The sequence below is a fragment of the Mus musculus genome, chromosome 6 (genome assembly GCF_000001635.26).
Source record: "Mus musculus strain C57BL/6J chromosome 6, GRCm38.p6 C57BL/6J".
Lineage (NCBI taxonomy): Eukaryota > Metazoa > Chordata > Mammalia > Rodentia > Muridae > Mus > Mus musculus.
The window spans coordinates 52174489-52194537 of NC_000072.6; the positions used below are offsets into that span (position 1 = coordinate 52174489).

The 20049-nt window shown below is 49.1% G+C and overlaps 2 protein-coding genes and 2 long non-coding RNA genes across 8 annotated transcripts in view; 2 read left to right on the forward strand and 2 right to left on the reverse strand.

Annotated features, from left to right (window-relative positions):
* Hoxa3 (homeobox A3) overlaps positions 1-20049 on the reverse strand; it is a 44009-nt gene that overhangs the window by 5430 nt on the left and 18530 nt on the right. For 2 of the 5 annotated variants that reach the window (XM_017321402.2, NM_010452.3), the window contains exon 3: positions 9220-9302. The gene's annotated coding sequence lies outside the window, so the exon portion shown is untranslated. The other 3 variants (XM_017321404.2, XM_017321403.2, XM_011241225.3) reach the window with 3 other exon arrangements.
* On the forward strand, positions 691-18572 carry LOC115490409 (uncharacterized). Its single transcript, NR_168044.1, has 2 exons — positions 691-807; positions 18037-18572. It is a non-coding gene; the product is annotated as an uncharacterized LOC115490409 (long non-coding RNA).
* 5730596B20Rik (RIKEN cDNA 5730596B20 gene) lies at positions 2667-6363 on the forward strand. Its single transcript, NR_163848.1, has one exon. It is a non-coding gene; the product is annotated as an RIKEN cDNA 5730596B20 gene (long non-coding RNA).
* Positions 15194-17215, reverse strand: Hoxa4 (homeobox A4). Its single transcript, NM_008265.4, has 2 exons — positions 16690-17215; positions 15194-16200 (listed from the first exon to the last, which is right to left on the reverse strand). The coding sequence occupies exons 1-2, from the start codon at positions 17198-17200 to the stop codon at positions 15854-15856; spliced, it is 858 nt and encodes a 285-aa protein (NP_032291.1). The 5' UTR covers positions 17201-17215; the 3' UTR covers positions 15194-15853.

A 20049-nucleotide genomic window follows, 5' to 3' on the forward strand; every position in this document is an offset into this window, starting at 1 on the left:
AACAGGCACAATTAACTTTCCAGAACCTCAATAAAAATTACAGCAACACTTATCCAGAATTATTGTGTATGGTCATGAAGCCTGAGTGTTGTTTCCCTTTTGGAAATATCTAGGAAGTTACAGATAACAGCATGAAAAGTAAATAAAGGGTAAAATAAAATTTAAGAGTGAATTACAACTTAATGTCTACTTTTCTAGTTCTTACACTGAAAACAGTTCCCATTACATTTGGCAGCATTAATGTCTGTCATTATAAATTTTTGAGGTACCAAGCTTAATTAAGGTAAACGTCGGGTTAAGAAAATTACTCTAGACATTTGAACAGCAAAATATTAGGTAAACAAAATGAAGTTGATTTTGAGCATGCGGTATTTCTAGTGACTTTCTGAGCCATTAGCACAGGCTATACCAGCATACAGCTTGCTTAAGCCTTTTTCCATTGTACTGTACATGGTCTTGTAAAAATAACAAAAAATATCTTTAAAAATCAAAGTGCCTAGGGCAGCGTCCACAAACTTAAAATATGAATTCAGCTCAGAGATCCCATTGTTTGAGGTCCGCAATCACCTTGGAGTCCACACAACCCGCCCCCTCCAGCCCCCAAAGTTTCAATCTAGTAAATAAGTTGGAGATTTGCCAGCCAGGAAACTTTGCTTTGTCCCCCTAAGCAAGGGCTGAGGGTGGAGGGAGATTCCTTCCCGACGCTCTGTTCCTGGACAATAACCTCCAGGTGCAAGAGCTGAAGCGAGTTGAGGAGGCTGAACTGAGAACAGGATGCAAGAAGCCCTGTTGTCTCTACACCACAAGGTATGCCCAAATTCGACACCTTCAGTCTCTGCTCCCTCTCCTCCCCTCACCCGAGTTTGAAAGGGGACGTCGAGATAGAAGCCCCGGTTCCCACTCCACTCCTCTCTCTATCTCTCACCAACCCAGAAAAGTTGATGCTGGGCTAGGGAAGAGGGGAGAGTGGGGGCGGGGATGGGAGCGCGGCCTGAACTGAAGTGTGAGGGTATCAGTCACTGCCGGCGAGGAAGCTCCGGCTTGTGAACTCTTCTTGAACCGAGATTTAAGTCTGCAGCCATAAATCACTGAGACATACACTCCACCATTCAACGCTGAGAGCGGCCGGTAGTGGCCCCGCTTACCTTAACTTCTGACGGCCGCCGCGGGCTCGGGCTCAGGCTGCGGCCCCGGGTCCCCTCGGCGCGGGATGCCACCGACCCTCAGCATCCGCCGAGCCGGCGTGCGGGCGGGCGTGCGGGCGTGCGGGCGTGCGGGCGTGCGGGCGGGAGACCCCAAGGCCGGGACTCGGCGGAGAGCCGGACCGCTGGCTGCTCCGGCGGCTGGCCCCCGGCGGACTGGGGCGGCTGGACCCCCTCCCCTCCCCTCCCCTCCCCCACGCCCGCCCCCGCCCTACCCGCGGCCGCGGCCCCAGATAAGCGCTGGCGCGGCCGGGCTCCGCGGGGCTAGTGGCACCGACTTGGGTATGTTTCTTATGAATACTGCGCCGAGCAGGGGTCGGTCGGGGGGTGCGGTAAGGGGTGCCGGGGCGGGCGGGAGGGGAGAGCAGAGCGGCTAGGGAAGCGCCGGCGTGGGGGGATGGGGCTGAGGCGAGGGGAGGAACAGGAGCAGAGCGAGCTCCGCGGCAGCGGGAGGAGGGCGGCCTCCCCCACCCCACGCCCTCCCTCTCCTTCCTAGGCGTCACTAAAGTCCAGGAAAATTATGCTAATGAGGACAAACGGCTTTCACAAAGGGGCTCTCTTGTGGGGTTCTATTTTTTAAGAATCTGTCTGAGAAACCACGCAATTCCCTGCCATGGACATTTTCATGGGGTGGGGGGTGGGGAAAGAAGAGAAGAAGAAATGAGTTGCCCTGACTTTGGGCAGTTTTCTTCACCTGCCGCTCCCAATACAGACACCCTAAAGCCAGTCCCTGTGGTGTAGGGCCTATTTCCAGACACCTCCCAAATGCAATTCAACTGCCTTTGGTTAAATTTCTAGGCTTAACGGAAGGAAGTATCCCAGGGAGATGGACAACTGTCCCTACAGTAAAATGAACCTTTGTGGGCTCAGGCACACACAAAGATATTCAGAAACTTAAGTCTCCACCTCTTGTGTACCCATTGCACAGTACCGGCGGGCACGGAAGCAGGTAGTCCATGAGGAAGATAGCTAAGGAACCAACACAAATGGACATCCGGGATATTTCACCCTCTAATTAGTTGAATGGCCTTCCTTTTGCTTGGTTGAGGAAAAGCCTACATTTGCTTGGTAATATGCCACAACGTTAAAGAGGATGGGGTCGTTCCCAATGCCCCGTTCAGCTTCCCAGCTTCAGAAACAAACTCCTCCAAAGCACGGGGGGGGGGGGGGGCGGAGAAGAGAGAAAAGGAGCTTTCGTGCAATTCCGAGGCGTCAACGAGGGTCCCTCTCAAAGGAAGGTGTTAAAAATATAAGTAGTATGTTTAAACTGTCAGGGAGCCAAAGTGTCACCTTAGAGCAAAAACAAAGCCAGGGGGGAAAGGGAGAAATCAAAAAAGCACTCCGGGCCAGGGTGGCCTCATGCATACCAATGGTTTTTGTCATTTATGGCTGGGCAAGATTTATGACTCGGCTCCCCAAAGCTGTAAACAGAGCACAAAACAGCAAACACTTGCTCCTTATGGCAGATTGCAGCGGCGCAACTTGAAAGGGAAGAGCCCGGGACGTGTAGGAGGTGAGAGCCGGCCGCAAAATCCGCTCGGCCGCTTTTTCTCTTCAAACCCTCAGGGTCGGATGTGGCATTTGAAGAAAGAAGGCGTGGGTCAATAATCAACCCGCACTTTCTCCTCCAAACTGCTGACGCGACTCTCACCGCCTTCTCAGCTAAGCCAGCTGCAGGGAAGGCCGTGAGAACCAGACCTAGGAGTGGACTGTCTGAGCCAAGGGGGCTGAGAGCGTTGGAGCAAAGGGCTAGGGCGTATGCAACGCATACCTTTCTTGCACCACCAAATCAAGCAGCCCGAGTGCCAAGACCAGGCCGGACCGAAGGAAGTGCAGGAGCCGCGGGAGAGCTCAGCTCCGTGCGCCCTCGACTAGCACCTAGGTGGCTCTGGGCGGTGGGTCCCAGCCGGCAAAATAGAGCTCTGATTTCAATAAGCGGGTCTGGCGTCCTGGCACATAGATTGCGGGTACCCGCGGCTCATCTGAAATCCAAAAGGCTGGCTTTGAAGCAAGCATAGGCGAGATTGTTAAAATTAATAATTTATAATAGCAAGGTTTTGTTGGCTTGTTACTGGGTTGTGATCGAAGATTCGCTGCTATTTGATATCCATTTCTAGAAATTGCTCACTGCCGCTTTCCAGGCGAATCCCGCAGTTCCACAGCCTCTCCCAAACCACCAAGCTTTTCTTTGCTCAGCATCCGTGGGCTTCCCCATCTTTTCTAAGTCCCGTGATTTCCAGAGTGACCAGAAGAAGCGTTTTCTAAGGCACAGAAGAGTACTTGTAGCAACGGGGTGCCTGATGGAACCTTTCTGCCATTCAAGGGGTGTCCTGCCCATCTCTGAGGGGGCTCACCGCTCCAAGACTCTCTGTGCAAGCCAGGGAGGAAGGTGAGGAGTAACTTTTGGCAAGAAGTATCGTTAAAATCCAAAGATGGGGAGGGAAGGTATTGAGGAAATATGCTGGCCTATGAAGATGAGGATGGAACTTTGAGAGTCCAGGGGACCAGTCTTTCTAATAGCTAATCGTTTGGCCATAACCTGGGTGGCTTTAGCTCTTTCCTGGGAGGGGAGAGAAAAAGCCAACTGTGCTCTATGAAAGCAGTTATTGGCTTCTTACTGTGCATGCTTTTTATACAGAACCAGGCTGGAGAGTCTGTTGTTAGATATTTATTCTCTTGTCGGCACTGAAGCCACAATAAAAAGATGCCTCTAACAAACCTTTACTCCATTTCTCCTTCTTTCTAGTGAAACTATATTATTTATGAGTCTTTAACTGGGTCAAAAATGCACCAGAACTGGGTCATAAATCATATGAAATGCTGACAAGTAATTGAACAGCAATTAAAGCTTACATTTTATTTCCAAGGGGTGTTTTAGAGCACTCAAACAGCCTCAGTTAAGCACAGTTACCACCGAGGTCTGCACGAGGGAGGGCAGAATCCACCCTGCCTGGGGAAGTAAATCTCACTCAAGTCGGAGAAGCCTGGTTTGAATTTTTTAAATAAAGGAATATGAATATTTTTTTTTAACTAAAGAAGGCAAATTTGATTCCTAACTCCTCACAGGGATCTCTTTATCTGCTTCAAGGAGCAAAGTAAAGACTAATTTCTTTCACCTTTCCAAAGACTTTCACTCTTCCCAGGAGCAGAAGGTCCCCAAAGCCCAATTAGCCCCAGCCTGGCCAATATTTTGGAGCGGAGCAGTTTAACTAATCTCCCTCCATACAGGCAATAGCTCCCTTTCAGGGGATATAAAGCCAGAGAAATGTTGTCTCTGCTTGCTAAGGACTACAGCTACAGAATTCCCTCCAATCTTGGGCACATAGGCCAGTTCTTTAACTCTCCAGGCTGGCTTAGGGTGTACAGAAAGCACCCAACCCAAAAACACTGGTGGGAGCTCAAACTAAGCCCCAGACCCCCTTCTGCAAATCACACCGACCAGACCTCCGGGCAGCTGGCATGCTCCCCAGCACCCCAGGCTTCTCTCTCTCCATCCCTCCCAGGCAGCTATTGCTCTGGAAACAATGGCATGCCCTCCAGGTTGGACTCACTGGGTCCGGCATTGGGAACTCTGCCTCCCCCCCCCCCCAACCCAGCACTGAACAAAGTGGCTGGAAGCATCATCAGTAAAATGGCAGTGTGTCTGCACATTCTCCTCATTGATTTTCCTCTTACATTTGCTCAGGCTGCTCAGGTCAGCCCTAACCCTTCACCCTGCTCAGCAAACACTGGCCAAATGGAGAGAGACCCCCTTTCTCAGCTACTGGCCCACACCTTTGTCATAAGGTCTGGCCCTTCTAGCTTCTTGCTGGCCACCTCTCCTAACCAGAGCTTCCAGCCACCTCTGCTGCCTGAGAGAACCCTACCTCCGTCTGGAGCTTAGCTCCTGGGACTTCAGCCCTTCAGGTTGCAGTGGGACAAAGCAACCCCAAAACTAGAGACTACTAGGCCCATCTTGTAGCCCCCAAGTGCCCTCTTCTTTACATCCCACAATACTTTCCAGGGAATTAAACTCAGAGTCTGAGGAGCTACTGGGAATCTTTCAAATGCTTTCAGTTCTAAAACAGAAACAAAGGAAGACAGAGGGAGGGTGAGGGTCCTGTGCATGATCCAGGGTCTCCTTGCCTGACCTCTGTCTCCCACAGCCATAACTCACCCTAGGTATGAACAATCAGAGGAAATACCTTAAAATAAATCCCATCCTCCTGGTGTGGCCGAGAGTCCCATCGGCTAGCTTGCCCAGAACTGCTCCATGAGAACTGAAAACTGCAAACCGCTGGAAGAGCACTCGCTCGCTCCGGAGAAGGGGAAGGAGATGGAGAAGGAGGAGGTGGGTGCGTGGGGGGTTGGGGGGGGAAGCTTTCGCTCTAAAAAGAACCTAGAAATGTAATCGCCAACGAAGCCTGCCTGGGTCTCCGCTCCCAATACCACAATAATGTGCAGCATCGTGTGCTCACGTGGTCAGACGTCAACTTAAATCCTTTTATTTGAAATAGGGAATCACTGAAGGAACCAGGTTTCCAAGCAGAACATTTAGATTTGCGAGAGAAAAGTAGGGACTGTAACCAGTCCAGGGTTGGAGTTCTATCTCACCAGCAAGAGCATGAGGGGGGCACCCCACACACATACATACCACACAAAGGCGCTTGTCTCCTACGTACATTTCTTTACACACACTCCAAACACAGGGAAACAGCAATGCTGTCTGTCTTCTTCGTGTTCACTTAACTTTCCCTATGGCCTCCCCTTTACAGACAAATTGAATTCAGCATGCCCGGTCGCCACCCCCTCCGGGCTTCTCGGACCCACAGACTAGCATATCAAAAGACAAGACGCAAGCCTAGAAATGACTGGCTAGTCACTGGATCAGTCAGCAGACTTCTTTATGGCCTGCAATTGTATGGAGTTTGCTAACACCCACGCTATACACCACAGCCACTGATGAAACCAAAGGCTTGTAATTACCTGACAAAATGTTCAAGTCTCTGCTCCAAGTCCAGTTGGTTTTGTTCGGAGGCAGCCTACTAGGAAAGTGGTGCTCCGCTATAGAGTTGTGGGTCAGGATTTTGCCAAATCTGAAGAGACCTAATGCCCTAGCCAAACCCATACTTATGCATTTCCTCCGTGCATAGCTGAGTGATACATGAAAGTATATGCCTCCAAAGATGAAAAATGTAAGAGGAAATTATCTAATTGCCTCTGGAACAGGGGGAAGCGCTGAAGGCCACCAGAGTCTCCTGTGCTAGCCCAGTCAGCCTGAGACCCTCCCCTCAGACTGTCCTGTACACTCACCCCTAAGACAACCCCTCATCTACCAGCTGAAACTGACCTGAACCAGTTCTGCTTAGTAGAACCTGGCTAAAACAAATAAACTGTCCTCCCAGTCTCCACCCCTACTCTTGCCTTCTGTTTGGTAACATTGCCTATGCATCTCAACTTTTCCATGGGCCTCTAAAAAGTTCCCTGCCTTTATTTCTGAACTGTGTTTTGAGAATGCCCTCTTATTTCTGAGGAGCCCATCTTCAGTCTTCAGCTGGCTCCAAGTGGGGTGCTCAGTTGTTGCAACTGCAGGAGACTGTGTCTGAGCCTCCCTACTTTTCTCTCCAGAAGGAACCCAAAGGGGGTCTGTTGAGAACATTAGGCCCTAAGTAAAGATGGATGTACATCTCCTGAGGGAGGAGGGTGCACACATCACAGCAGCAATACAAAGGGAGACCTGGCCTGCCGCCTTGGGAGTGAGAACTAGCCTAAGAGACTTCCAAGGTTCTAGCTGGGAGAAGATCTATAGAAACTCCCCTAGCCATGACCTAAGTCAGAGGCTGCCTGGCCCAGGTTTGGGAGATAAGAAACAGACCAAATGCTGGCTTCCAAAACACATTCTTCCGTCCTTCGAGGATTCAATCTACTGTCTTTTGTGTCTTCTGCTCCATGTGATACGCACTCCTCAGTCATTCACAACCAGCTTTTCAGATACCACAGAAAGGGACCTAGAAATATGGCCAAGTCTGACAACTCCCTCCCCCAGATTTTTATTTTTTATTTTTATTGCAGAGTCATCCATTGGAAGATGAGAAGAGCCCCTTTCAGAACTCTTTCAACAGTTTTCAAGCAAACTGAAACTCTGAAGGCCATAAATCAATAGTAGCAGTCTCTGATGCTGTCTCAGAGAGGTGGCTTAGCTTCATTTGAGGCCCCTTGGCATCTCACTCCTATGCTGGAGCCTCTATGTCACCAACATATCCATTGATGCCCCAACTGCTGCTTAACAACTAACATTAGGATCGATGGGGGTGGGGCTGAGAAGGGGAAAAGTATCAGAGGAAGTCAAAAGAAATTTAACTTATGAGAAAACAAACAAGCAAACAAACAAACAAACAGCTTAGGTTGGGCATCCCACACAGGGACCCAGCCATCGGCTGAAGGAAAACTGGGGGTGGCCAGTGGGAAAGTAACTAGCCCCTTTCCACTCACCCCCACTCTGCCAGGGCTGAGAATCCATGCTGTGAGCCAGGCCACCCAGAGCCAAACTGAGGGAAAGTTGGCTTGGAAGGAGCAGGTGACCAAGCGTGCAGACCATTAGTCAATATTTGCCTGGCTGCTGGCAGATTAGATACACCTGTACTCAAACAGTGCAATCTGATTTCTCTATCAAAACTATACTCAAATGATAAATCTTTACTTAACATGAATTATTTCCTGTGGGTACAACTGTAATACAAATGGGCTCCAAGCTCTCTAGACACAAGTGGATGTGTATACCGTGTTATACTGCAGCTTTTAATATCGACAGTTGTCCTGTTATTTGCAGTTATGCAAATCACAGAGTTGTAAGTTCCTAAAATATTCCAACTATACTTGCTACATCCAGACACCCAGAGATGAGAAAGTAACGTCATTACTAAGACTGTTTATTTCCTATCTGATAAAATAATTGTACCCCAAACCCCACCCCACCACTGAGTAGCATGTTGGAATTTATTAACAATCTGATATCTTTCTGGGGAGCTAATTTTAGGAAAGATTTGGACCTAGGAAACAGAAAACAAAATCTGAGAAGTTTGCTGCTGCTGCTGCTGCTGCTGTTGTTGTTGTTGTAAAAAAGAATCCCTGAGTTGGTGATGCCTCATAGCTCAATGATAGTGTGCTTTCTTGCCCAGTATACTCAGAGGCTCTGGGTTCCATTCCCAGCACAAGAAGAAAATTAACCCCTGAAAGAACAAAGCAAACTCATCCGCTCATACCAAGCTTCTGAGAGCTATTCCACTAACCCCTCCCCCAAACAGGCCAGTAATTTATGGCTCTTTTACAAGGTAATAAACCACAGCAATTACCTCCCTGCATCTCAAACTAAAAGAACAAATTAAGCCAGAACTTGGAAAGAATTTTAAAGAGTTTTCCCCTTGTTCCAAATAGAAAAAAGAAAAAAAAACATTCATACATAGAGGAGCTGAGCTTTTGCTGTGGGAAGCATTGTGGGTCTGCTCTGATAAGAGACTGAGGCAGACTCTTCAAGGCCTACACACTGGAAAGACTGCATAGAGGACAGAGAAAATGCAGGTTGGTGGAGACAAGTTTTCTCACCCCAGAGCTGGGACTGGCTGGCAGTCTCCAAACTCACAGCCTCCAGGGTCTGTCCACAGCCACAGCCCACATGGCAGCTGCCTTGCTGCCCTGGGCCCTACTTGTTTTTGCTTTACAGTTGGGTGTAGTGGTCTGTTTGGGGCTTGTAGGAAGACATTCACTCACCCCCTCAGGCTCTCCCTACTTCATCTTTTGCTTCTGCACTCTCTGCCTACTGTAGACTTTGGAGCCTGCTCTTTGTCTGCCTCGTGCCCATATGGTCCTCCAGGAGCCCAGCTCCAAACTCTGCCAAAGTTAAATATTGACCAAAACCTCTTTCAACCAATTCTAGTTGCCAGGAGCGGGGGTGGGGGTGGGGTGGGCGGGGGAGGTATACTTCTCCCAGCCTCCTGGTGCAAAGTCCCAAACCTGGGGAAGAGTTTGGTGCAAGGCTTACCTCCAAAGATGTTTAAATCTGAACCAGGAATGGTCTCCAGTTCCAGGTGCTCAGGGAATCTTTTTTTCCAGTGTCCAGGCACTCTGCAGAGAAATAAACACCAGAGGGTGAATAGTGGCTGTGAAGGAAGGGAGTGAAGACTGGAGCTAGAAACGTGTCCTGTGTGGGCGCCAGGGTGGCCCCAGGGTGACGCGGACATGGAGTTGTCGCCAGGGCACTGGTCCATGAGACACACTCATAGCTCGAAATATTCCAGTCTACAAATGGCCCGAAGATGGTGATTTATTTTTGTAAAACAAATACATACTTCATCTCTGCACCCACAATCTTAGTTTCCTTTTGTATAGCTTTTGGGGGGTGGGGGGGATGAATCAGAGGGAGGGAAGAAGAAGGCAGCTTTGCTGGTGATGCTGGATCCAGTGGCTGAGCTCTGGATGTACCCCAGCTTGGGGAATGTGAACACAAGCTTTATTTTCTTTTGCAAACAATGGAAAGCCTTGTCTGGAAGCATTCAATCAGACTGTGCTGAAACCCCACTAATAGTGTTCATTTCTGTTGGCGGGAAATCAGACCCCTGCTCAGCCCCACAGATCGGAGGCAGTATTGGGAGGTTTTGTCCTCTGATTTACCCAATTGCTGGGGCAAGCTATTTCTTGGTCCTGGTGGGCTTGCAGGACTAAAACAGTGCCCAGTCACTAAAACCGGAACAACTACTGTTTCTAGAAACCAAGCAAGACCAAAGTGCTGGACAATAAATACCAGCCATACCTGTGCAAGCCCCCACCCACCCCCAGCCTCATGCCTCCCCACTTTAACACCTCCTTGCCTGCTAACCAGGAAATGGCCAAGGTGCCTCCAAATAGCTTTTTGACATCAGGAAATGGCAGAGAATGGTACCAGCTTGTTAGTCCTCTGCTTGTTAGTCCTGTGCAGGACTTTTGCTTCTATAGCCCTGACCCTAAACTACTCACTCGCCATTTGCCAACCTGCTCCAAACCAGCCCTGTGTAGGTTTATCCTACCCCTATGCAATCCGGCTGGCAGCCAGCAAAGAACCACCAAGAAGCTAGGGAGTTGCCTGACTCTTGGCTTGGGAGCCTCCTAGACCGCTGAGGGGGTAGCAGCAAACTGGCAGCTGCCTTCTGCCACAACTCCACCCGCAGCCTTTGCCCTGCACAAGGGTGCTTAGGGCCAGCCAGCATCCTCGCTGGGCCCCTTTGTTTTGTCAAACTCCTACTTTTCCAGGGGAGAGCCCCCTGGTCTTGAGACTCCTGGTGCCATCCTGATCAAGGTGGGGTCTAGCTGCTACTTACTTGGCTACTCAACTTCATCCCAGAAAGATCTGTGCCCCGGTTCTCACCCCCTCCCCCTCCTCTTACCCCCTCCTCCTCTTCCTCCTACTCCTCCTCCACCACCACCATCACAAGCACAAGGCTTAGGAGCATTGTAATTATTATGGTTATTATTGTTGTTGCTATCTTTTTTATTCTCAAGTCTAATATTCATGATTCCTGTTTCCCATAAATCCTTCAGACTAATGAGTCACAGAGAGACGCTGCTCGAGTCTCTTGCTCTGCAATGGCTGCAGCCGTTGTTGTGGCCTCTCTCCGCGTTTTTTTTTTTTTTGGCGTCTACTTGCTCCCTCGCTCGCCTAGCGCTGGTGATTTATGAACGCCGGGAAAAATTGAACAAAGCCGCGTGCTCCTCCTGTGGTATCTCTGAAGCCTTCCCCAGCGTGAATCAGAACATTACCAACTGTCTGCGCTTCTGTCCCACTTCATCACCAAAACCAGGATATGACCGGAAAAAAAAAAAAAAGTCTGAGCCGGAACTCACATTTCCCTGGACACAGCCTCCCTGGACTCCCAGCAGCCTTGCAAGAAAGCCTTTGACCCGGCATTCTGTTCTCCACGTGGAAGGGCTCTTGCCCGAAGGAGTTAAACGCTTTTGGAGATAAATCTGAAGGTGTGTGTATTTAAAAATCAAATAGGAAGTTGGAGTCTCACTACTGAGAGATTCGTTCCTAGAAGTGCGGCCCTGACGACTCAGATCCACTCCTGATGATCTGCATTAATTATTTAACGAGTCACATGACCACAAGAGATCACAATTTCAATATCTCCCTCTATTCTGACAGGCGCTACACCTTTGTCAGCTGCAACCAAAGCCCATACTTGGCTTCCCCCCCCCCACCCCTCCAGGCCTCCAGAACACAACCACCCTTTCCCTAAAAGGGAACAGCATGGAAGTGCTAGGTTGAGCATAGCAGTCATGCTACTAGCCCGGCAAAGTACCAGACATCCCTCACCTGAACCCAGGGGTCAAGACACCTGCTTGAGTGCCAAGACTAGGGGGTGGAGAGAGTTAGTTATATATTCTCACAAGGCAGCCTTAGTGATACATGCATTCTTCTTTCAGACTATACACACACCTGTGTGGCCCTACACATCAGCAAAAGCCTAGAGAGATATCTATATGCCCAGCCTTCTATTCTTGTTTATCACCAACGAAAACAGAATAACTCCTTCAGCAGGAAGATGCCTATGCACTTCTGTTCATTCAGAGTGATGGCAAAGGCTCTATGCCCTACATGCTCACTATCATGGGGGAACTTTAAGAGCCATTCAACTGCTTCAGTGTCCTTGCTTGTGAACTGAGACACTTGAAGCAAAATGGTCTCCTTTCAATTTGAACACTTAAAGTCCCCTTCAAATTAGAAGTTCCAAGGTAGAAGCTACAGGCTAGAAGGTTTCCTGACACCTCCTAGTACTATCCCATGTCTTCCTCCTTCCCCTCCTCTGATTTTTCATACCACCCTCTTTATTGTTGTTGTTGTTGTTGTTTGCTTCTTTGTGTTTGTTTTTTCAAAACAGGGTTTCTCCATGTCACCCTGGCTGTCCTGGAACTTGTTCTATAGACCAGGCTGGCCTCGACCTCAAAGATCCACCTGCCTCTGCCTGTCAAATAATGGGATTAAAGGTGTGCACCACCACTGACTGGGCACATTCCATCCTCTTGGTGGTGCAAAACAGTTTTGTTTTGTTTTACTTGATCCAATGTATAATATAGGAAAGGGGATACCAGAAACAGCCATTGGGAAAAGCTGAGCCTGAGTTCTTCCTTGCAGGTGTGTGTATGTGTGCATTTATATAAGCAGACATCAATAGAATGATAGTGAAGGTCTTTGCTTCTAGAGAACCCACTCACAGGGATGGGAAGTTGGAAGTTGTTCTTTGCTACATTTATTCTTTGAGATGTCTCCTTCCACTCTAAAGGGCTGCTGCTGTTGCTGATCTGTTTCTCTGCTGGAACTGCTGGAGGGAAAGCAGCAGGGGACAGTGACACAGTGTGAGAGCTTAGGGGAACAGAGGTGCCCAGGAGATGTGGGAGAAGGGGAAGAAGGAGAAGGGGAAGAAGGAGAGGGACTAGGGCACCCCGGGATTGCTGGTATAAAGACAGAGTCGGTGTGAATGGGCCCACCCATATATCTGAGTAATCTTCCCATGAGCTCCATCCTGGGTATTAAGTACTCCACTATGCCTGTCACAGATGAATTCCTGCTGTAATAAAACACCAGGTATATCGTAGATTTCAGCAAAACTAGCAAAGAACGCCTGCAAACTGACATTTTTCTTCAAGGGGGAGAGTGTTAAGTACTTAATTCAAACTGTGACCATTAAAGTGTCTCTTATCCGATTTAGGTTGATTTCAGATGTTGACAAAACTTTTCTCTCCAGAGTCATGCACAGCTTGGCTCTGTGACTAAATCGGATAAGTGTGTACTGAGGGGGGATGGGAAGTAAAGGGAAGAGAACAGAAGAGCATCCGTGCAGGGGTCGTTTTGGTAAGAGAACGGTGCAGCTTACTCAAAATACTGTTTTTAAAGGTCAAGGGTTTGAAGGACTAGTAGGTTTGCTTTAAAAAAAAAAACAATTAATGAGATAGAAAATTTGTCCTCTCGGTGAACTCTTATGGTTAGCCTGACAAAGGGCAGACAATGAATGATTTTAGGGATGCACAGTGAGATTTTCTAAGCTGTTACAGCAAGCTCCCTTAAAGGCTGAATCACAAATAGAATACCTACCACGAAGAGATCATTTGTAGCATTTTCAGTAATCCTGGTTTTACAAAACACCAATACTATCAATTGTCAATACAAAAAAATGCTACTTTATCCCAAATCAGCAGAAAAAAAAAGCTGTTTTGACTCTCTCTTCCTTTTCTGAATGCACAAATGAAAGATGTCCTACCTACCATGATCTCCAGGAAGCCTTTCAGATCCGTCCTTCCCCACTGAGGAGAAATATAAGAATTTACCTTATGTGATGAAAATCTGAGTTGAAAAAATATTGAGGTTTTGTGGCTTGATACTCAATTTCCACTGAGTGATACACACACACACACACACACACACACACACACACACACACATATCCAAAATGTTGCCTATTTGCCTGAGAGAAAGCATTATTTACATTATCCCCCCCCCTCCTCCAAAGACTTTTCCCAGAGAATGCCTTTCAGAATTGCTGTTGAATTACAAAGAAGTATTTATTGTATGAGGTGATTAATGATTCCCGGGGAAATTGCTATTTTCAGTGTGATTTAATTTTGCTTTACAAGTGCATGTAGTGTGTGTGTGTGGGGGGGGGGCTAATAAGTTGTAGCAGCAGCTACATTGCCTCCAGAAATGCTTAGCTCCTGTTCACACCTTACAAAGCACACTTTATGCCTGGTCCTTCCTGGCTTGGGAAGGGGTGTGTACTCCTTCCCCATGAATTTTCTTGGCCTCTCAGAGACTAGAGCCCATTGCTTCTTTCTAAAAACTGGATTATCTATGGGTAGAGAAAAATTTCCCTGGTCTGAAGCATGGGTGGCTGAGCTTGTCCCACTAATGAAAATGGTTTTAAATCTCTTCTAACATTACAGAGTTAGATAAACATTCTCTCTCTCTCTCTCTCTCTCTCTCTCTCTCTCTCTCTCTCTCTCTCTCTCTCTCTCTCTCACATTTACTATAAAATCCCCCAAACTGCTCTGTTTCAAGGCCAGGTACATATTCAGTGTGTGTGTGTGTGTGTGTGTGTGTGTGTGTGTGTGTGTGTGTGATGCCTGAGCATCAAATTTCAACCATTGCACAAATACTAGAGTTACAGAGATTGAGAGATGAGTTTTCATGTTTTCAAAGATCTGGCTCTCTGGGAGTGCACAGTAACACCACAGAGCATTTGAGGAAAGTGGCCCAGATTAGTCTGGCTTCCTTCCAACAGTGAATTCTTCCAGACCTACCTTGTGTAGGGGTAGGGTGCATTTTAGGGTATCATTACGCTTCTGATTTCCTCCTAGGGTGCTTTGGAGAGTGTGGTGGGAAAGTTCACTTTACTCTATAAGCTCTTCTCAGAGAAGCAAACAAAAAATTCCCAAGCTGTGCTCAGCGCAAAGACCTTAAGACCAGCCAAAAACCAAAAGGCAAGCGCAACCCTTTGCATAAACTATTTTTTATCTCCAGGGAAACAGGCAGATGAAGTGTGAAGGTGCAGCAAACGCCAAGGGAATGCCTGTTTCCAAGTGTGCTCAGAGTTCAGCCTACAGAACAGCTGCAGAAGCTCCAGGCCTCTGCTCTGCAAGGTCTCACCTTTCACTGCAGGGACACACACGGTTCTATGCCTTACAGAGACTTGAAGCCTGAAAGCCTGGCCAAGTTTGGGAAGAAGAGGAGCCCTCTCAGGGCTCAAGAGCCTTCCCGCTTTTTGGAACACTTCCACAGTGGGTCAAGCTTGGCAAGAATTCAGACCAAGTTAAACACACACACACACACACACACACACATTGTGAGTGTGCTTAGAATGTGACCCCAGCTCACCCTGTCTACAAGGCTTCTGCGCACTAGGTCAAGTATCTCAACCAAGAGGAGGCTTGGGGTAGTTTGGTTTGGTTTGGTTTTTAAGCTTAGAACACACACAAATCTGTCTCTTAGGTTTTTAATGTCTTATAAACTGAAGTTTATTCTTAGCACATTCCTCTTTATACAACCATATCTCTCTGTACAGTTGTAAGTGAGTCTAAATGCATTTCCCTCTCCCCAACGCTGTGCCCCAGTATAAGACAACAATATCTCTCTAACAGTATCTTAAATAAATGCAAGGAGAGGAAACTACATGCCACACCTACCATCAAGGTCTACACACTTTGAAAATTAAATAATCTGGTGAGGTCCACAAAGTCTACTCAGTAAAGCTCATGTGAGCTGCCTTAACGCAGAAGAGGAAGGAAGGTTAGAAAGCTGGGAAGCTGGGAACCGGCCTGCTTCTTCTGCATACAAGTACATGTCCCCAGTCAGCACGTGCTGTCTGGCTGACTCAAAGGTAGTCGATGGCCAGTGCTTTCTTACAGGTGTCCAATCCTGGCAAAGTTGTCCAGGTCAGCAGGTTGTTCCACTAAGCAGTAACGAGGACGAGGACAGACGTCCTCTTGGAGGGGTCACACCAACCAGGGATAATGTCTTCTTTTTGGTTATGGTTTCCAGCAAGTTGGATTTTGTTTTGGTGTCTCGGGTTTACTTAGGGAAGAGCAGATGAGGACAGGAGCAGGAGATGAGTAGGGCACATAAGTGAGAGAAACTGATCCAGGTCTCTAGATTATATGGAGGAGGGAATGGGTGTGGAAGCACCAGGGAGAGGGTGGGGATGGGGGTGTGGGCTGTGAGTTTGTGCTTTCCCAGGCGGGCCGGCAGGGGCCGAGGCAGTGTTGGAAGATCGCATCTTGGTGTTGGGAAGTTTGTGGTCTTTCTTCCACTTCATTCTCCGGTTCTGAAACCAGATCTTGACCTGGCGCTCCGACAAGCAGAGCGTGTGGGCGATCTCGATGCGGCGCCGCCGGGTCAGGTAGCGGTTAAAGTGGAATTCCTTCTCCAGTTCCAAGACTTGCTGCCGGGTATAGGCGGTTCGAGAGCGCTTAGGTTCGCCTCCGTTATAACTGGAGTTGACTGAACACCAGAACCCCGAAAGAGAAGGCCAAAGAGGAAGAAGTAGAAGAGGAGGAGGGGAGGAGAGAGGAGATAGGGTGGGGAAGAGCAATCGGACATCATCATTATATAATAACCTGACACCAAGTTCACACAAGATACATAAAAAGGCAAAGAAAATGTTTCACAGGCTATTGACAACGGGAAACACCCGAGAGCCATAAAGAATGGTGCTGGGCTTTGGGGCTGAAGAAAAGCTTCAAAGACACATGGCCGGGAGCCTCTGCCAGGGCAATTAAATTTATGGGGGCTATAATTACTGCCCTAACAGTTTGGCGTCTCGTAAATCTCAGGATAAAGGGACCCTGGGTACAAAAGGGTTCTCACGTTAGGACCAGGCTGCGGGCGGCGCGCACACACCCACAGCCAAAGCGCCGGCCAGATGGGGGTCCCCTCCCGCGCCCTGCCCCGCGCCCCCACGCCCGCTGCCCTCCCGGCGGCGCCACATACCGGCGCTCACGTGGATCTTCTTCATCCAGGGGTACACCACCGGCTCCTTGCCCTTCGGGCCCGCCGGGCCCTGGTCCGCCAGCAGCAGCGGGCACGCGGGGGCGCTGCCCCCCGTCGCGACAGCCGGGGTGGTGGGGCCGGGAGCGCAGTGCCGAGGGGGCGCGGGGGGCTGCGGGGCCGGGCTGGGGTGCGCGCCGGGGGCCGGGGACTGCTCGGGTCGCGCGGGGCTGGCCCCGCGGCAGGCGTAGGGACAGGCGGCGGCGGGCGCGGGGTACAGGCCCCCGGGGTAGCTGGGCTCGCGCGCCCGCGGCGCGTAGTAAGCGGGGGGCTGGCGGGCCGCGTGCGGGTTCGGGGCCGGCAGGTGCGGGGCGCTCTGGGGCCGCGGGTAGCCGGGACCCCCGCCCACGGCGCCGTCCCCACCGCCCGGGCCACCGTGCGGGGCGAACTCCTCGAAAGGAGGGAACTTGGGCTCGATGTAGTTGGAGTTTATCAAAAACGAGCTCATGGTCATTAATTTGTGAAGTGCAAAAATACTAATTTTTCTCGCGGTGTCGTTTTTCTGCGCTCGCCGAGGCCCCTCCCCCTCTCGCCGCGCTTCCCATCCCCCCCCCCCCCCCCCCCCGGCCCCGGCGCCCGCCCCTCCCCCCGCTGTCAAACGACTGCCCCTCCCCCTCCCGCCGTCGCCGCCGCCGAAGTCCGCGCCGCTCCTCCCCCGCCCGCGCGCGCTCCCCGTGGCCCTGCGCGCCCCGCCCCCGCGCCCCACGTGCTGCGATCCGGCCAATGGGAAATCCGCGCGCGCGGACCCGGATCAGGAAACGCGCGGGGGATGCGTGATGGATGCTGCTAGCCTTCAGGGTGGGAGAAGCGAGCTTGGGTTCCTCGGGCCCCCCAACTTGGGTTCCGGCTGAGAAGTTGGGGCCTGTTAGACTGCGGGTCCTTTCGAGCCCTGTTCCTGCCCACGTCTGTCCTAGGCCTCTGGGCAGCTGGTCGCCACGACTCAGCGCCGATCTCCAGTCCAACCAGGCTTCGGGTGGTCCTCCGAGGGTTCGAGGCCCTCCAGGAGAGGGAAGGGCACTGGGACCAAGAGGCAGACCCTGGCTTTTTATCCTAGCTCTGGAATAAAACGAAGGAGGCCTACGGACCCATTTTTCTCGCCCTTTGATTCTTTGTCCACGCCCTACACATCCACCCGGCTGTTAGGGAGTCCCTGCTTTGCGAAGCCAGGGCTGGAGCTGCACAGGGAGGATGGGTAGAAGGGCCGCTGAACAAGCGGGTCAAGGAAGTACAGCAAGCGAGGGCGATCCACTAAAACCTCGTGGATACTTATTTTTACTTTTTTTCTTTCAGACGCAGAATTTGTACATTATTTTTTCATTTAAAGACTTGGAACCTTCCTATATTGCAGTTGATGGAGGTGCTGAGGAGAGCTAAATGTGCCTCCTTTATTAGGCGCTATTGTGAGACCTCCACCCCAGAGTGGGAAGAGAGACGACGCCTGCACAAAACCCGGCTTCGAATCCAGTAACTTCGCGTTTCAGAACAATCACCAAACAAAAACAAGTTTGAGATACAATAAGACCCTGCCTGGTCTAATTGTCAATCGGTCTTTTCTAACTTTTCCCTCCCTTCTCCTTTTGGATGCTGTTTCCTCGTGCAGGATCTAAACCAAGGGCTATATTTACAGACCAGCCCGCGATTGCTGAAAAATTAGCATTTTAACGATATCAGTAGCTCTGGAAAGGAGAGAGAAGGGACTGTTGCCTGCCATTTGGTAATTGAAATTTGATGGGTAAACTAATTATGCCATTATTATTAACAAATAAATTACTTATTAATTCCACCTAATGTTGATCTTTGAAGTAAATACTGATGCCTCACTCGTACCTGGAATTGTGCTCTTTCTTTCTTCTGAATAGCAGACACGCCTAGATCCTTTGCATGATGGTAAAGCAGTGCAAACTATCACCGCCATTCTAAAAAATAACTCTCCTCTGGGTATGCAAAGCAGTTTCCGTTGGTGCACCTTGCTGATTTTTCAGAGAGCAGGATAGAACAACGGCCTTCTCAAACGCAGACCAGGAAAGTTATAACCCAAGCCTAGAGACACTTCAGAAAGAACATCCATTCTATCTTCATTCATATCTGTTACTCACTTGAGCTACTAAATACTGGGATATATCCTATTTGATAGATAGTCATTTAATGCTTAGACACATGAAGACTATTATTGAGACTAATCTTTAAAGTAATTTAGGGAAAGAGGTTAAAAAAAGGATCATGTTAGTTTCTTATTGAAATCATCCTGAAGTAGTACAAAGAGATTTTCCACACTGGGTGTCTGTGCTGGTAAAGAGAGCTGTCCACTGACAGGAAGCACCATGATTTTTTTTTTAAATGAAAATCTGAGCCATAGATGGAAACCAACAAAGATTCTAATCTCTAGATATCTTCTCTAGACTGGAGGAAGGAAATCTAGCCTGATGTGGCTACTTTAAACTGATATCTCTCTCTAGCAAGAAAATAGCAAGAAAATAGGTACACAAATGAGACAGGAGACATCTCTAACATTAGTAGCACACAGACAGACCATACAAATACACATGCACTGCATATCTGCATGTGTTCAGGTTGGATGAAAAGCTTGAGGAAATCTAGTCTGCTTCTGGTGTCACCAACCCTGAGCACTGGAGGAGTCCTAACCATGTCTGTTTAATATTATTTACAGAGTCTAAGACACAAAAATCCATGTTGTTTAGCCTCAGAATGGTCTACAGAGTTTCCACGTTTTAAGTATTAAGGAGGCACTGTTTTGTATACGGTTAAGCTAGAGGACTTAACTCTGTTTCCTGAGGTTCTATTAAGGAGGATGGGCTGACACAATCCCCCAAGGCCTGTAACACGTCTTTGAGCTCCTATCATAAACACAAACGGAGCCAGGACCACCAAGTGTTATCTCACACACCGACATTTTGACATTTTACTGCAAGATTTATGGCTGTAATAAACAATCTCAGTACCTTTCCTGAACCTTCCACAGCCTCCCTTTGCAAGCAAGCCATAGCAAAAATCCCATGGAATCAAATAATCATTTGGAAAAAAAACAGTAAACCTAAGAAGCATCTCTTGCCTTCAACATGAGATCCAAGACACCAAACGAAAGGTAGAAAGAAAGTAACTCAATTAGGAAAACAAGCCAAAGTTTACCACAGCAGCATCTTGCCTGGGGATGGGATGCCCTGAAATGGAGCAGAGAGGGAGCCTGCTAATCTTCGCACACCAACTGGCTCTAGTCCCAAGCGGGGTTGAAGCACTATTTTTTCCTTGGGAAACTGGTAAGCACAATTGTTCCTTTCCATGTGC

What these genes read in the sequence shown, in the direction of transcription:
- Hoxa4 (NM_008265.4), bottom strand. Translation starts at nt 17,200, where the DNA reads ATGACCATGAGCTCGTTTTTGATAAACTCCAACTACATCGAGCCCAAG. An exon ending in GAAGATCCACGTGAGCGCCG is followed by an intron (nt 16,201 to 16,689) that starts GTATGTGGCGCC and finishes TCTGGTGTTCAG; the next exon opens with TCAACTCCAGTTATAACGGA.